The sequence below is a fragment of the Oncorhynchus clarkii genome, chromosome 17, assembly GCF_045791955.1.
Source record: "Oncorhynchus clarkii lewisi isolate Uvic-CL-2024 chromosome 17, UVic_Ocla_1.0, whole genome shotgun sequence".
Classification (NCBI taxonomy): domain Eukaryota; kingdom Metazoa; phylum Chordata; class Actinopteri; order Salmoniformes; family Salmonidae; genus Oncorhynchus; species Oncorhynchus clarkii.
Window position 1 is genome coordinate 73,614,342 of NC_092163.1, and position 15,345 is coordinate 73,629,686.

Below are 15,345 nucleotides of genomic sequence, written 5' to 3' on the forward strand. Positions count from 1 at the left end.
GACTTGGAGGGAGGTGGAGGGAGGTAGAGGGAGGTAGAAGGAGGTGGAGGGCATTAGAGGGAGGTGGAGGGCATTAGAGAGAGGTGGAGGGAGGTAGAGGAAGGTGGAGGGAGGTAGAGGGCATTAGAGGGAGGTAGAGGGAGGTAGAGGGAGGTAGAAGCAGGTGGAGGGCATTAGAGGGAGGTGGAGGGCATTAGAGGGAGGTAGAGGGAGGTGGAGGGCATTAGAGGGAGGTGGAGGGCATTAGAGGGAGGTAGAGGGAGGTGGAGGGCATTAGAGGGAGGTGGAGGGAGGTAGAAGGAGATGGAGGGCATTAGATGGAGATGGAGGGAGGTGGATCAAGGTAGAGGGAGGTGGAGGGAGGTAGAGGGAGGTGGAGGGCGGTAGAAGGAGGTGGAGGGCATTAGAGGGAGGTGGAGGGAGGTGGAGGGAGGGAGGTGGAGGGAGGTAGAAGGAGGTGGAGGGCATTAGAGCGAGGTAGAGGGAGGTGGAGAGCATTAGAGGGAGGTGGAGGGCATTAGAGGGAGGTGGAGGGAGGTGGGGGGCATTAGAGGGAGGTGGAGGGAGGTAAAGGGAGGTGGAGGGCATTAGAGGGAGGGAGAGGGAGGTAGAGGGAGGTGGAGGGCATTAGACGGAGGTGGAGGGAGGTGGAGGGCATTAGAGGGAGGTAGAGGGAGGTGGAGGGCATTAGACGGAGGTGGAGGGAGTTAGAGGGAGGTGGAGGGCATTAGAGGGAGGTCGAGGGAGGTAGAGGGCATTAGACGGAGGTGGAGGGAGGTAGAGGGTGGTGGAGGGCATTAGAGGGAGGTAGAGGGAGGTAGAGGGCATTAGACGGAGGTGGAGGGAGGTAGAGGGAGGTGGAGGGCATTAGAGGGAGGTAGAGGGAGGTAGAGGGCATTAGAGGGAGGTGGAAGGCATTAGAGGGAGGTAGAGGGAGGTAGAGGGCATTAGACGGAGGTGGAGGGAGGTAGAGGGAGGTGGAGGGCATTAGAGGGAGGTAGAGGGAGGTGGAGCGCATTAGAGGGAGGTTGAGGGCATTAGAGGGAGGTGGAGGGAGGTGGGGGGCATTAGAGGGAGGTGGAGGGAGGTAAAGGGAGGTGGAGGGCATTAGAGGGAGGGAGAGGGAGGTAGAGGGAGGTGGAGGGCATTAGACGGAGGTGGAGGGAGGTGGAGGGCATTAGAGGGAGGTAGAGGGAGGTGGAGGGCATTAGACGGAGTTGGAGGGAGTTAGAGGGCGGTGGAGGGCATTAGAGGGAGGTCGAGGGAGGTAGAGGGCATTAGACGGAGGTGGAGGGAGGTAGAGGGAGGTGGAGGGCATTAGAGGGAGGTAGAGGGAGGTAGAGGGCATTAGAGGGAGGTGGAAGGCATTAGATGGAGGTAGAGGGAGGTAGAGGGCATTAGAGGGAGGTAGAGGGCATTAGAGGGAGTTAGAGGGAGGTAGAGGGAGGTGGAGGGCATTAGAGGGAGGTGGAGGGCATTAGAGGGAGGTAGATGGAGGTAGAGGGAGGTGGAGGGCATTAGAGGGAGGTGGAGGGCATTAGAGGGAGGTAGAGGGAGGTGGAGGGCATTAGAGGGAGGTAGAGGGCATTAGAGGGAGGTAGAGGGCATTAGAGGGAGGTAGAGGGAGGTGGAGGGCATTAGAGGGAGATGGAGGGCATTAGAGGGAGGTAGAGGGAGGTGGAGGGCATTAGAGGGAGATGGAGGGCATTAGAGGGAGGTAGATGGAGGTAGAGGGAGGTGGAGGGCATTAGAGGGAGGTGGAGGGCATTGGAGGGAGGTAGAGGGAGGTGGAGGGCATTAGAGGGAGGTGGAGGGAGATGGGGGGCATTAGAGGGAGGTGGGGGGCATTAGAGGGAGGTGGAGGGCATTAGAGGGAGGTGGAGGGAGGTAGAGGGAGGTGGAGGGCATTAGAGGAAGGTGGAGGGAGGTGGAGGGCATTAGAGGGAGGTGGAGGGAGGTAGAGGGAGGTGGAGGACATTAGAGGGAGGTAGAGGGAGGTGGAGGGCATTAGAGGGAGTTAGAGGGAGATGGAGGGAGGTGGAGGGCATTAGAGGGAGGTAGAGGGAGGTAAAGGGCATTAGAGGGAGGTGGAGGGCATTAGAGGGAGGTAGAGGGCATTAGAGGGAGGTAGAGGGAGGTAGAGGGAGGTGGAGGGCATTAGAGGGAGGTAGATGGAGGTAGAGGGAGGTGGAGGACATTAGAGGGAGGTAGAGGGAGGTGGAGGGCATTAGAGGGAGTTAGAGGGAGATGGAGGGAGGTGGAGGGCATTAGAGGGAGGTAGAGGGAGGTAAAGGGCATTAGAGGGAGGTGGAGGGCATTAGAGGGAGGTAGAGGGCATTAGAGGGAGGTAGAGGGAGGTGGAGGGCATTAGAGGGAGGTGAAGGGCATTAGAGGGAGGTGGAGGGCATTAGAGGGAGGTAGATGGAGGTAGAGGGAGGTGGAGGGCATTAGAGGGAGGTGGAGGGCATTAGAGGGAGGTAGAGGGAGGTGGAGGGCATTAGAGGGAGGTGGAGGGAGGTGGGGGGCATTAGAGGGAGGTGGAGGGAGGTAGAGGGAGGTGGAGGGCATTAGAGGAAGGTGGAGGGCGGTGGAGGGCATTAGAGGGAGGTGGAGGGAGGTAGAGGGAGGTGGAGGACATTAGAGGGAGGTAGAGGGAGGTGGAGGGCATTAGAGGGAGTTAGAGCGAGATGGAGGGAGGTGGAGGGCATTAGAGGGAGGTGGAGGGAGGTAGAGGGAGGTGGAGGACATTAGAGGGAGGTAGAGGGAGGTAAAGGGCATTAGAGGGAGGTGGAGGGCATTAGAGGGAGGTAGAGGGCATTAGAAGGAGGTAGAGGGAGGTATAGGGAGGTGGATGGCATTAGAGGGAGGTGGAGGGAGGTAGAGGGCATTAGAGGGAGGTAGAGGGAGGTATAGGGAGGTGGATGGCATTAGAGGGAGGTGGAGAGAGGTAGAGGGAGGTGGAGGGCATTAGAGGGCATTAGAGGGAGGTGGAGTGCATTAGAGGGAGGTAGAGGGAGGTATAGGGAGGTGGAGGGCATTAGAGGGAGGTGGAGAGAGGTAGAGGGAGGTGGAGGGCATTAGAGGACATTAGAGGGAGGTGGAGGGCATTAGAGGGAGGTGGAGGGAGGTAGAGGGAGGTGGAGGGCATTAGATGGAGGTGGAGGGCATTAGAGGGTCGTGGAGGGAGGTAGAGGGCATTAGAGGGAGGTAGAGGGAGGTATAGGGAGGTGGATGGCATTAGAGGGAGGTGGAGAGAGGTAGAGGGAGGTGGAGGGCATTAGAGGGCATTTGAGGGAGGTGGAGTGCATTAGAGGGAGGTAGAGGGAGGTATAGGGAGGTGGAGGGCATTAGAGGGAGGTGGAGAGAGGTAGAGGGAGGTGGAGGGCATTAGAGGGCATTAGAGGGAGGTGGAGGGCATTAGAGGGAGGTAGAGGGAGGTGGAGGGCATTAGAGGGAGGTGGAGGGCATTAGAGGGTCGTGGAGGGAGGTAGAGGGAGGTGGAGGGCATTAGAGGGTGGTGGAGGGAGGTAGAGGGAGGTGAAGGGCATTAGAGGGTGGTGGAGGGAGGTAGAGGGAGGTGGAGGGCATTAGAGGGTGGTGGAGGGAGGTAGAGGGAGGTGAAGGGCATTAGAGGGTGGTGGAGGAATGTAGAGGGAGGTGGAGGGCATTAGAGGGTGGTGGAGGAATGTAGAGGGAGGTGGAGGGCATTAGAGGGTGGTGGAGGGAGGTAGAGGGAGGTGGAGGGCGATGAAAGGAGTTGGAGGGAGGAGGAGTGAGTTAGAGGGAGTTGATGGAGGGAGGAAGGCGGAGGCAGGTAGAGGGAGGTGGAGGGAGGTAGAGGGTGGTGGAGGGAGGTAGAGGGAGGTGGAGGGCATTAGAGGGTGGTGGAGGGAGGTAGAGGGAGGTGGAGGGCGATGAAAGGAGTTGGAGGGAGGAGGAGTGAGTTAGAGGGAGTTGATGGAGGGAGGAAGGCGGAGGCAGGCAGAGGGACGGGGAAGGCAGTGGAGGAGTTTACATTTGATGTAGAAATCAGCAGTCCTGTGGCACGCACCAGAAAGGTAACAGAACAGGTTATCCCCCTCAGGGCTGACAGCATAGACAGACATTATTGAGCAGAGGTGCTGATTGTCGGCTGAAATGACAGGTTTTTAAATCAAGTGGCAACTCACTCCACCCAGGACACACTGCTGTGCAAATGAAACACACTTAGAATACAATACAATGGAATAGAATAACTTAGTTTTTTACCAGAGATAACATTGGTTAACTTGTCAGAATGCATTACAGAAATGTATAATGCTCTAAAGTTTTCCAAAAGACCAACCTCTGAATCTGAAGTCTAAATCGCCTTCCTCTTCTCCCTCCTATCCCAGGTGACGGCGAGCCACACGGACCCAAGCCGTTACTATGGGAAGGAACTGAAACTAGCCAAGTCCCTGGCCCTGGTCCTCTTCCTGTTTGCCATCAGCTGGCTTCCTCTACACATCCTCAACTGTATCACGCTGTTCTGTCCGGACTGTAAAAAGCCCATATTCCTTATCTACATCGCCATCCTGCTCACGCACGGCAACTCTGCCGTCAACCCAATCGTCTACGCATTCCGCATCAAGAAATTCCGGAATGCGTTCCGTAAGATCTGGGAGCAGTATGTGCTGTGTAGGGACCCGGTGGGCAAGCTGCCCCAGAGAGGAAGTCAGAGGGGCCAGAGTGGAGTGGAGAGGAGGCTGAGGGCGAATGATGACGACGATGACGTCTGATCTGGTGATGAAGATGTCGGGATGTGAAGACACTGGATTATTAGTTCAGACGGGTGTACATGAGAACGGTTTCTATGTTGATTTGCCAGCTGGTTAGAGAAAGATGTGGAGGTGGTGGGAGGGACCCTAACCTCAGTTTGACCCCACACAGTGAGGGCGTTCTTGAAAGGAATGTTACAGACTGAGTGTTGAAATGTTACCTCACACAAGGTGGACTGGATTGGCTGAACTATCCACCGGTGACTCGGTTCCGACACCATTGGTTATCTGATCTCTCTTCATTCTAGAATGCAGCAGAATGTTGTCACTCCTATATGACATTATCTGACCTGACGTAAGACAATGCAACTGAACAGAACAATGGCGTCATCAGGTCACCATGGTGATTAGGATTCCGAATTAAAAGGAATGTCAGAACTACTAACAATGACTAACCATCTCCTATTGGCTTAGGGAACAATCATGTCGTATGGGCCAAAGGGCTTCCAGAAGGTACCGACAGGAACTGTTTTAACTCAATCACTAAGTGTTCGTTAGTAGCACATAATAAACACTGCGCTACTTTTAAACATGACCCCCATAGTCTCTGGTCAAAAGTAGTGCACTATTAGGGTGCCACTTAAGATGCACCCTATGACTACAGTATCAGTGTCAGATGATTGGAGGGCAGGGCTTCTCCATCTGTGAACTTTGAACTGAACTAAAAACACATGGCCTTTCTATACGGACAACCTCACATGATCGCAAAGCTAAATCTCTCTCTCATTCTGTATAAGGAAGAGAAAAAGCTCATTCCTCCGATACTGAAATGTTATATTCCATAACCTTACGCACCACAGGGCACTGTGGGTCAGATGCAGAGCCATATAGGCCTACTTTATAGACATATACAGCTCTGGACAGAAGGACAAAGAGAGGGTTGTTTTGAAATTAAGAGTTCATTTCCAAAAATGCGATATCCACCAATTTTTCACAGTTGTGTTTTTTCATCTGAAATGATTGCTTATGGGTACCTTCATGTGTCTGTGTGTGTTTGTGTGTGTGTGTAACATCAGCATTTTAATTCATAGATTTTAGATGTGAATTAAATTGTGTGGTTTTTTTCAAAACACTATATATCCATTGTTTAGCTGGAATGGAATGTTTGTATCCTGTATATTTGACTGTGACATGTGGTTGTCTCGCCTAATTAGCTTAATATGAATGCACTAACTGTAAATCACTCTGGAGCATCTGCAAAATAATTAAAATATCTAATGTAAATGTTTTACATACAGATCTCATATTACTGTATGAATTATAAAAATGATGTATAATTTGTATAGTTCTTTATTAAAAATGTAGTTATTAGTTACATTAGACTGTGTAAAACCTATCAGTACCACTTATTTCTCTGAGAGTGAGGCGGATATATATATCCATTTCGCAAAAAAAGTTTATAATCATGCCGTGATTAGTGAGAAAAAAACTCTCCCAAAACTCTCTTCATAAGTAATTTAAACAATAAAAGACCAACATTTCTGAAAACAGATATATACTAAAACAATTGGAGTTTTGGTGTTTTGGAAATAAACTCTTCTCTTTCTAATCTAGCCTGCACTCACTTTTCTATTTCGCTTCATTTACCATTATTTTTATTTATTTATTTTTACCCATTTTTCTCCCCAATTTCGTGGTCTCCAATTGTTTTAGTAGCTACTATCTTGTCTCATCGCTACAACTCACGTACGGGCTCGGGAGAGACGAAGGTTGAAAGTCATGCGTCCGATACACAACCCAACTGCTTCTTAACACAGCGCGCATCCAACCCGGAAGCCAGCCGCACCAATGTGTCGGAGGAAACACCGTGCACCTGGCAACCTTGGTTGCCCGCCACAGGAGTCGCTGGTGCGCGATGAGACAAGGACATCCCTACCGGCCAAGCCCTCCCTAACCCGGACGTGCATCGCCCTACGGACCTCCCGGTCGTGGCCAGTTACGACAGAGCCTGGGCGCGAACCCAGAGTCTCTGATGGCACACGCTGCAGTACAGCGCCCTTAACCACTGCGCCACCCGGGAGGCTATTTCCCCATTATTTAACCAGGTAGGCAAGTTGAGAACAAGTTCTCATGTACAACTGCAACCTGGCCAAGATAAAGCAGTTTGACACATGCAGAAACACAGTTACACATGGAGTAAAACAAACATACAGTCAATAATACAGTATAAACAAGTCTATACACGATGTGAGCGAATGAGGTGAGATAAGGGAGGTAAAGACAACAAAAAAAGGCTGAATGGTAGATTTGCAGTGGAAGAATGTGCAAGGTAGAGATATAAATAATGGTGTGCAAAGGAGCAAAGAGGTAGTTGTTTGGGCTAAATTATAGATGGGCTATGTACAGGTGCAGTAATCAGTGAGCTGCTCTGAGACCTGGTGCTTAAAGCTAGTGAGGGAGATAAGTGTTTCCAGTTTCAGAGATTTTTGTAGTTCGTTCCAGTCATTGGCAGCAGAGAACTGGAAGGAGAGGAAGAGGAGGCCAAAGGAAAAATTGGTTTTGGGGGTGACCAGAGAGATATACCTGCTGGAGCGTGTGCTACAGGTGGCTGCTGCTATGGTGACCAGTGAGCTGAGATAAGGGGGGACTTTACCTAGCAGGGTCTTGTAGATGACCTGGAGCCAGTGGGTTTGGCGACGAGTATGAAGCGAGGACCAGCCAACGAGAGCGTACAGGTCGCAGTGGTGGGTAGTATATGGGGCTTTGGTGACAAAATGGATGGCACTGTGATAGACTACATCCAATTTATTGAGTAGGGTATTGGAGGCTATTTTGTAAATGACATCGCCAAAGTCGAGGATTGGTAGGATGGTCAGTTTTACAAGGGTATGTTTGGCAGCATGAGTGAAGAATGCTTTGTTGCGAAATAGGAAGTCAATTCTAGATTTAACTTTGGATTGGAGATGTTTGATGTGAGTCTGGAAGGAGAGCTTACAGTCTAACCAGACACCTAGGTATTTGTAGTTGTCCACATATTCTAAGTCAGAGCCGTTCAGAGTAGTGATGGACAGGCGGGCAGGTGCAGGCAGCGATCGGTTGAAGAGCATGCATTTAGTTTTACTTGTATTTAAGAGCAATTGGAGGCCACGGAAGGAGAGTTGTATGGCATTGAAGCTCGCCTGGAGGGTTGTTAACACAGTGTCCAAAGAAGGGCCAAAAGTATACAGAATGGTGTCGTCTGCATAGAGGTGGATCAGAGACTCACCAGCAACAAGAGCGACATCATTGATGTATACAGAGAAGAGAGTCGGTCCAACAATTGAACCCTGTGGCACCCCCATAGAGACTGCCAGAGGTCCGGACAACAGGCCCTCCGATTTGACACACTGAACTCTATCAGAGAAGTAGTTGGTGAACCAGGCGAGGCAATCATTTGAGAAACCAAGGCTATCGAGTCTGCCGATGAGAATGTGATGATTGACAGAGTCGAAAGCCTTGGCCAGGTCAATGAATACGGCTGCACAGTATTGTTTCTTATCGATGGCGGTTAAGATATAATTTAGGACCTTCAGCGTGGCACCCATGACCAGCTCTGAAACCAGATTGCATAGTGGAGAAGGTATGGGGGGATTCAAAATGGTCGGTAATCTGTTTGTTGACTTGGCTTTCGAAGACCTTAGAAAGGCAGGGTAGGATAGATATAGGTCTGTAGCAGTTTGGGTCAAGGGTGTCCCCCCCTTCGAAGATGGGGATGACCGCAGCTGCTTTCCAATCTTTGGGAATCTCAAACGACACGAAAGAGAGGTTGAACAGGCTAGTAATAGGGGTGGCAACAATTTCGGCAGATAATTTTAGAAAGAAAGGTTCCAGATTGTCTAGCCCGGCTGATTTGTAGGGGTCCAGATTTTGCAGCTCTTTCAGAACATCAGCTGACTCGATTTGGGAGAAGGAGAAATGGGAAATGCTTGGGCGAGTTGCTTTGGGGGGTGCAGTGCTGTTGACCGGGGTATGGGTAGCCAGGTGGAAAGCATGGCCAGCCGTAGAAAAATGCTTATTGATATTCTCAATTATAGTGGATTTATCGGTGGTGACAGTGTTTCCTATCTTCAGTGCAGTGGGCAGCTGGGAGGAGGTGTTCTTATTCTCCATGGACTTTACAGTGTCCCAGAACTTTTTTTCTGCTTGAAAAAGCTAGCCTTGGCTTTTCTAACTGCCTGTTTATATTGGTTTCTATCTTCCCTGAAAAGTTGCATATCACGGAGGCTGTTCGATGCTAATGTAGAACGCCATAGGATGTTTTTGTGTTGGTTAAGGGCAGTCAGGTCTGGAGAGAACCAATATCTGTTTCTGGTTCTAAATTTCTTGAATGGGGCATGCTTATTTAAGATGGTGAGGAAGGCATTTAAAAAAAATAACCAGGCATCCTCTAATGACGGGATGAGATCACTATCAGAAGTGTATTTAGAGGGCAAGTTGGTTAGGATGGTACAGTGCCTTGCGAAAGTATTCGGCCCCCTTGAACTTTGCGACCTTTTGCCACATTTCAGGCTTCAAACATAAAGATATAAAACTGTATTTTTTTGTGAAGAATCAACAACAAGTGGGACACAATCATAAAGTGGAACGACATTATTGGATATTTCAAACTTTTTTAACAAATCAAAAACTGAAAAATTGGGCGTGCAAAATTATTCAGCCCCTTTACTTTCAGTGCAGCAAACTCTCTCCAGCAGTTCAGTGAGGATCTCTGAATGATCCAATGTTGACCTAAATGACTAATGATGATAAATACAATCCACCTGTGTGTAATCAAGTCTCCGTATAAATGCACCTGCACTGTGATAGTCTCAGAGGTCCGTTAAAAGCGCAGAGAGCATCATGAAGAACAAGGAACACACCAGGCAGGTCAGAGATACTGTTGTGAAGATGTTTAAAGCCGGATTTGGATAGAAAAATATTTACCAAGCCCTTAAACATCCCAAGGAGCACTGTGCAAGCGATAATATTGAAATGGAAGGAGTATCAGACCACTGCAAATCTACCAAGACCTGGCCGTCCCTCTAAACTTTCAGCTCATACAAGGAGAAGACTGATCAGAGATGCAGCCAAGAGGCCCATGATCACTCTGGATGAAATGCAGAGATCTACAGCTGAGGTGGGAGACTCTGTCTATAGGACAACAATCAGTCGTATATTGCACAAATCTGGCCTTTATGGAAGAGTGGCAAGAAGAAAGCCATTTCTTAAAGATATCCATAAAAAGTGTTGTTTAAAGTTTGCCACAAGCCACCTGGGAGACACACCAAACATGTGGAAGAAGGTGCTCTGGTCAGATGAAACCAAAATTGAACTTTTTGGCAACAATGCAAGACGTTATGTTTGGCGTAAAAGCAACACAGCTCATCACCCTGAACACACCATCCCCACTGTCAAACATGGTGGTGGCAGCATCATGGTTTGGGCCTGCTTTTCTTCAGCAGGGACAGGGAAGATGGTTAAAATTGATGGGAAGATGGATGGAGCCAAATACAGGACCATTCTGGAAGAAAACCTGATGGAGTCTGCAAAAGACCTGAGACTGGGACGGAGATTTGTCTTCCAACAAGACAATGATCCAAAACATAAAGCAAAATCTACAATGGAATGGTTCAAAAATAAACATATCCAGGTGTTAGAATGGCCAAGTCAAAGTCCAGACCTGAATCCAATCGAGAATCTGTGGAAAGAACTGAAAACTGCTGTTCACAAATGCTCTCCATCCAACCTCACTGAGCTCGAGCTGTTTTGCAAGGAGGAATGGGAAAAAAATTCAGTCTCTCGATGTGCAAAACTGATAGAGACATACCCCAAACGACTTACAGCTGTAATCGCAGAAAAAGGTGGCGCTACAAAGTATTAACTTAAGGGGGCTGAATAATTTTGCACGCCCAATTTTTCAGTTTTTGATTTGTTAAAAAAGTTTGAAATATCCAATAATGTCGTTCCACTTCATGATTGTGTCCCACTTGTTGTTGATTCTTCCCAAAAAAATACAGTTTTATATCTTTATGTTTGAAGCCTGAAATGTGGCAAAAGGTCACAAAGTTCAAGGGGGCCGAATACTTTCGCAAGGCACTGTATCTATGAGGGTGCCCATGTTTACGGCTTTGGGGTGGTACCTGGTAGGTTCATTGATAATTTGTGTGAGATTGAGGGCATCAAGCTTAGATTGTAGGATTGCTGGGGTGTTAATCATGTTCCAGTTTAGGTCGCCTAGCAGCACGAGCTCTGAAGATAGATGGGGGGCAATCAGTTCACATATGGAGTCCAGAGCACAGCTGGGTGCAGAGGGTGGTCTATGTCAGGCGGCAACGGTTAGGGACTTGTTTTTTTAGAGAGGTGGATTTTTAAAAGAAGAAGTTCAAATTGTTTGGGTAGAGACCTAGATAGTAGGACAGAACTCTGCAGGCTATCTTTGCAGTAGATAGCCGCCCACTTTGGCCGTTCTATCTTGTCTGCAAATGTTGTAGTTAGGGATAAAGATTTCAGAATTTTTGGTGGTCTTCCTAAGCCAGGATTCAGACACGGCTAGAACATCTGGGTTGGCAGAGTGTGCTAAAGCAGTGAATAAAACAAACTTAGGGAGGAGGCTTCTAATGTTAACATGCATGAAACCAAGGCTATTACGGTTGCAGAATTCATCAAAAGAGAACACCTGGGGAATAGGAGTGGAGCTAGGCACTGCAGGGCCTGGATTCAGCTCTACATCAGCAGAGGAACAGAGAAGGAGTAGGATAAGGGTACGGCTAAAAGCTATGAGAATTGGTCATCTGGAACAGAGAGTAAAAGGAGGTATCTGTGGGCGATAAAATAGCTTCAAGGTATAATGTACAGACAAAGGTATGGTAGGATGTGAATACAGTGGAGGTAAACCTAGGTATTGAGTGATGATGAGAGAGATATTGTCTCTAGAAACATCATTGAAGCCAGGTGATGGCATCGCATGTGTGGGTGGTGGAACTGAAAGGTTGGATAAGGTATAATGAGCAGGGCTAGAGGCTCTACAGTGAAATAAGCCAATAAACCCTAACCAGAACAGCAATGGACAGGGGTCACAGCGATTCAGACAGCTAGCCGGGCCATCGGTAGCAAGCTAGCGTAGGATGGAGGTCTGTTTTTAGCCACTTCGTGCATTTCCGTCGGTAGATTAGTGGGGTTCCTTGTGGTAGAGGGGATCAATCCAATTGGCAAAATAGATATAGTTATAGTGACCCAAGAAAAATTGTCCGATAGACCTATTCAGATAGCAGCCGATAAGACAGCTAACGATTAGCGGGCTGCAGATGGGCGTTCAGGTAACGTCGCGACGGAGGGGCCAGTTGGATAACTCCCTCGGGCAGATAACGTCGGTAGTCCAGTCGTGAAGGCCCGGTGGGGCTCCGCATCGGCAGTAAAATGGGTCCAGATAGGTGATTGTAGCCCAGGAGTGGCTGACGGAACTCTTCAGCTAGCTAGCTCCGGAACAATTGATGTTTGCTCCGTGATCGACGTAAGCCAATAGTCACACGGATAGCAGCTAGCTAGCTGCGAGATCCAGGTGTAAATGTCCAGAGCTTGCGGTTGAAATCCGGGGATATGGAGAGAAAAAATAGGTTGGGTATGTTCTGGTCTGAGTCGCGTTGTACAAAACTGCCGATAGCTTTTCGAGCTAAAGGATAGCTGATGACCACAAACCGTGGTGAGCTGAATACTAACATTAGCCAGTAAACAGGCTAGCTTCTGGCTAGTTTCTATTGTGGATTTCAGATTTGACGTAAATAATACTTTTTTATTTTAGTTGGTGAGGCGGGTTGCAGGAGAAGTTGTTTTGAAGTTGAGTTTTTGGAAAATAAAATATTTTAATTATATGCGAAGAAAGGAGTGCATAAATATAAAAGACGAGGACAAAGGACGTCTGACTGCTATGTCATCTTGGGTAATAAGTATAATCATAAATATAATGGTAAATGCAGCGATCAGGCTGGTTCAAACAGGCTAGGTTATGAAGGTGAATTGGGACAAAACTCAACTGTTTTGACCAGGTAAAATGTCACCAACCTGAATCAAGTGTCCTCCCTTTTCCATTTATCCAGGCTGCATCACATACGGCCGTGATTGGGTGTCCCATAGGGTGGCGTACAATTGGCCAAGCGTTGTCCGGGTTTGGCCTGGGTAGGCCGTCATTGTAAATAAGAATTTGTTCATAACTGACTTGCCTAAATAATAAAAAATAAAAATACATTTACAGGAAGGGCATGCCAAGGTTCCCCTTGCAGGGCTTTCGCCTATAGGGCTACATTTTTATGGAATGGTCTGCCTATCCATGTGAGAGACGCAGACTCGGTATCGACCTTTAAGTCTTTATTGAAGACTCATCTTGTCAGTAGGTCTTATGATTGAGTGTAGTCTGGCCCAGGAGTGTGAAGGTGAACGGAAAGGCACTGGAGCGACAAATCACCCTTGCTGTCTCTGCCTGGCTGGTTCCCCTCTCTCCACTGGGATTCTCTCCCTCTAACCCTATTACAGGGGCTGAGTCACTGGCTTACTGATGCTCTTCCCTAGAAGGGGTGCGTCACTTGAGTGGGTTGAGTCTCTGGCGTGATCTTCCTGTCCGGGTTGGCGCCCCTATTGGGTTCGTGCCGTGGGGGAGATCTTCATGGGCTATACTCGGCCTTGTCTCAGAGTAGTAAGTTGGTGGTTGAAAATATCCCTCTAGTGGTGTGGGGGCTGTGCTTTGGAAAAGTGGATGGAGTTATGTCCTGCCTGGTTGGCCGTCTGGGGTATAGTCGGACGGGGCCACTGTGTCTCCCGACCCCTCCTGTCTCAGCCTTCAGTTATTATGCTGGGTCAGTCTGTTATATCTGGAGTATTTCTTCTGTCTTATCCGGTGTCCTGTGTGAATTTAAGTATGATCCCTCTAATTCTCTCTCTCTTTCCATGCCTCAGAACTACCTGGCCTGATGACTCCTTGCTGTCCCCAGCCCACCTGGTCGTGCTGTTGCTCCAGTTTCAACTGTTCTGCCTGCGGCTATGGAACCCTGACCTGTTCACCGGACGTGCAACCTTGTCCCGGACCTGCTGTTTTCAACTCTGTCTCTACAGCACCTGCTGTCTCTAACTCTGAAAGCTCGGCTATGAAAAGCCAACTGATATTTACTCCTGAGGTGCTGACCTGTTGCACCCTCTACAACCACTGTGATTATTATTATTTGACCCTGCTGGTCATCTATAAACGCTTGAACATCTTGGCCATGTACTGTTATAATCTCCACCCGGCACAGCCAGAAGAGGACTGGCCACCCCTCAGAGCCTTTTATTTTTTATTAGGTAGGCTGGTTGAGAACAAGTTCTCATTTACAACTGCGACCTGGCCAAGATAAAGCAAAGCAGTGTGACACAGACAACAACACAGGGTTACACATGGAGTAAACAATAAACAAGTCAATGACACAGTAGAAAAAAAGAAAGTCTATATATAGTGTGTGCAAAAGGCATGAGGAGGTAGGCAATAAATAAGCCATAGGAGCGAATAGTTACAATTTAGCAGAGTGATAAATGAGCAGATGATGATGTGCAAGTAGAGATACTGGTGTGCAAAAGAGCAGAAAAGTTAATAAAATAAAAACATATGAGGTAGGTATATTGGGTGGGCTATTTACAGGTGGACTATGTACAGCTGCAGCGATCGGTTAGCTGCTCAGATAGTTGATGTTTAAAGTTGGTTAGGGAAATAAAAGTCTCCAACTTCAGTGATTTTTGCAATTCGTTGCAGCCACTGGCAGCAGAGAACTGGAAGGAAAGGCGGCCAAATGAGGTGTAGGCTTTGGGGATGATCAGTGAGATATACCTGCTGGAACGTGTGCTACGGGTGGGTGTTGTTATCGTGACAGGTGAGCTGAGATAAGGCGGAGCTTTACCTAGCATAGACTTATAGATGACCTGGAGACAGTGGTTCTGGCGACGAATATGTAGCGAGGGCCAGCCTTGATTTTGGATTGGAGATGTTTAATATGAGTCTGGAAGGAGAGTTTACAGTCTAACCAGACACCTAGGTATTTATAGTTGTCCACATATTCTAGGTCGGAACCGTCCAGGGTGGTGTTGCTAGTCGGGCGGGCGGGTGCGAGCAGCGAACGGTTGAAAAGCATGCATTTGGTTTTACTAGCGTTTAAGAGCAGTTGGAGGCCACGGAAGGAGTGTTGTATGGCATTGAACCTCATTTGGAGGTTAGTTAGCACAGTGTCCAAGGAAGGGCCAGAAGTATACCTCGTCTGCGTAGAGGTGGATCAGGGAATCGCCCGCAGCAAGAGCGACATCATTGATATATACAGAGAAAAGAGTCGGCCCGAGAGTTGAACCCTGTGGTACCCCCATAGAGACTGCCAGAGGTCCGGACAACATGCCCTCCGATTTTACACACTGAACTCTGTCTGCAAAGTAGTTGGTAAACCAGGCAAGGCAGTCATTAGAAAAATAGAGGCTATTGAGACTGCCGATAAGAACACGGTGATTGACAGAGTCGAAAGCCTTGGCCAGGTCGATGAAGACGGCTGCACTGTACTGTCTTTTATCGGTGGCGGTTATGATATCG

At 48.7% G+C, this 15,345-nt stretch overlaps 1 protein-coding gene across 1 annotated transcript in view; it reads left to right on the forward strand.

Annotated features, from left to right (window-relative positions):
- Positions 1–6,020, forward strand: part of LOC139371410 (adenosine receptor A1-like) — a 16,707-nt gene extending 10,687 nt beyond the window's left edge. The window contains exon 3 of the mRNA XM_071111803.1: positions 4,374–6,020. Coding sequence (XP_070967904.1) covers positions 4,374–4,757 — 384 coding nt within the window. The 3' untranslated portion in view covers positions 4,758–6,020. The remainder of the gene's footprint in view (positions 1–4,373) is intronic.
- The last annotated feature ends 9,325 nt before the right edge of the window (positions 6,021–15,345 follow it).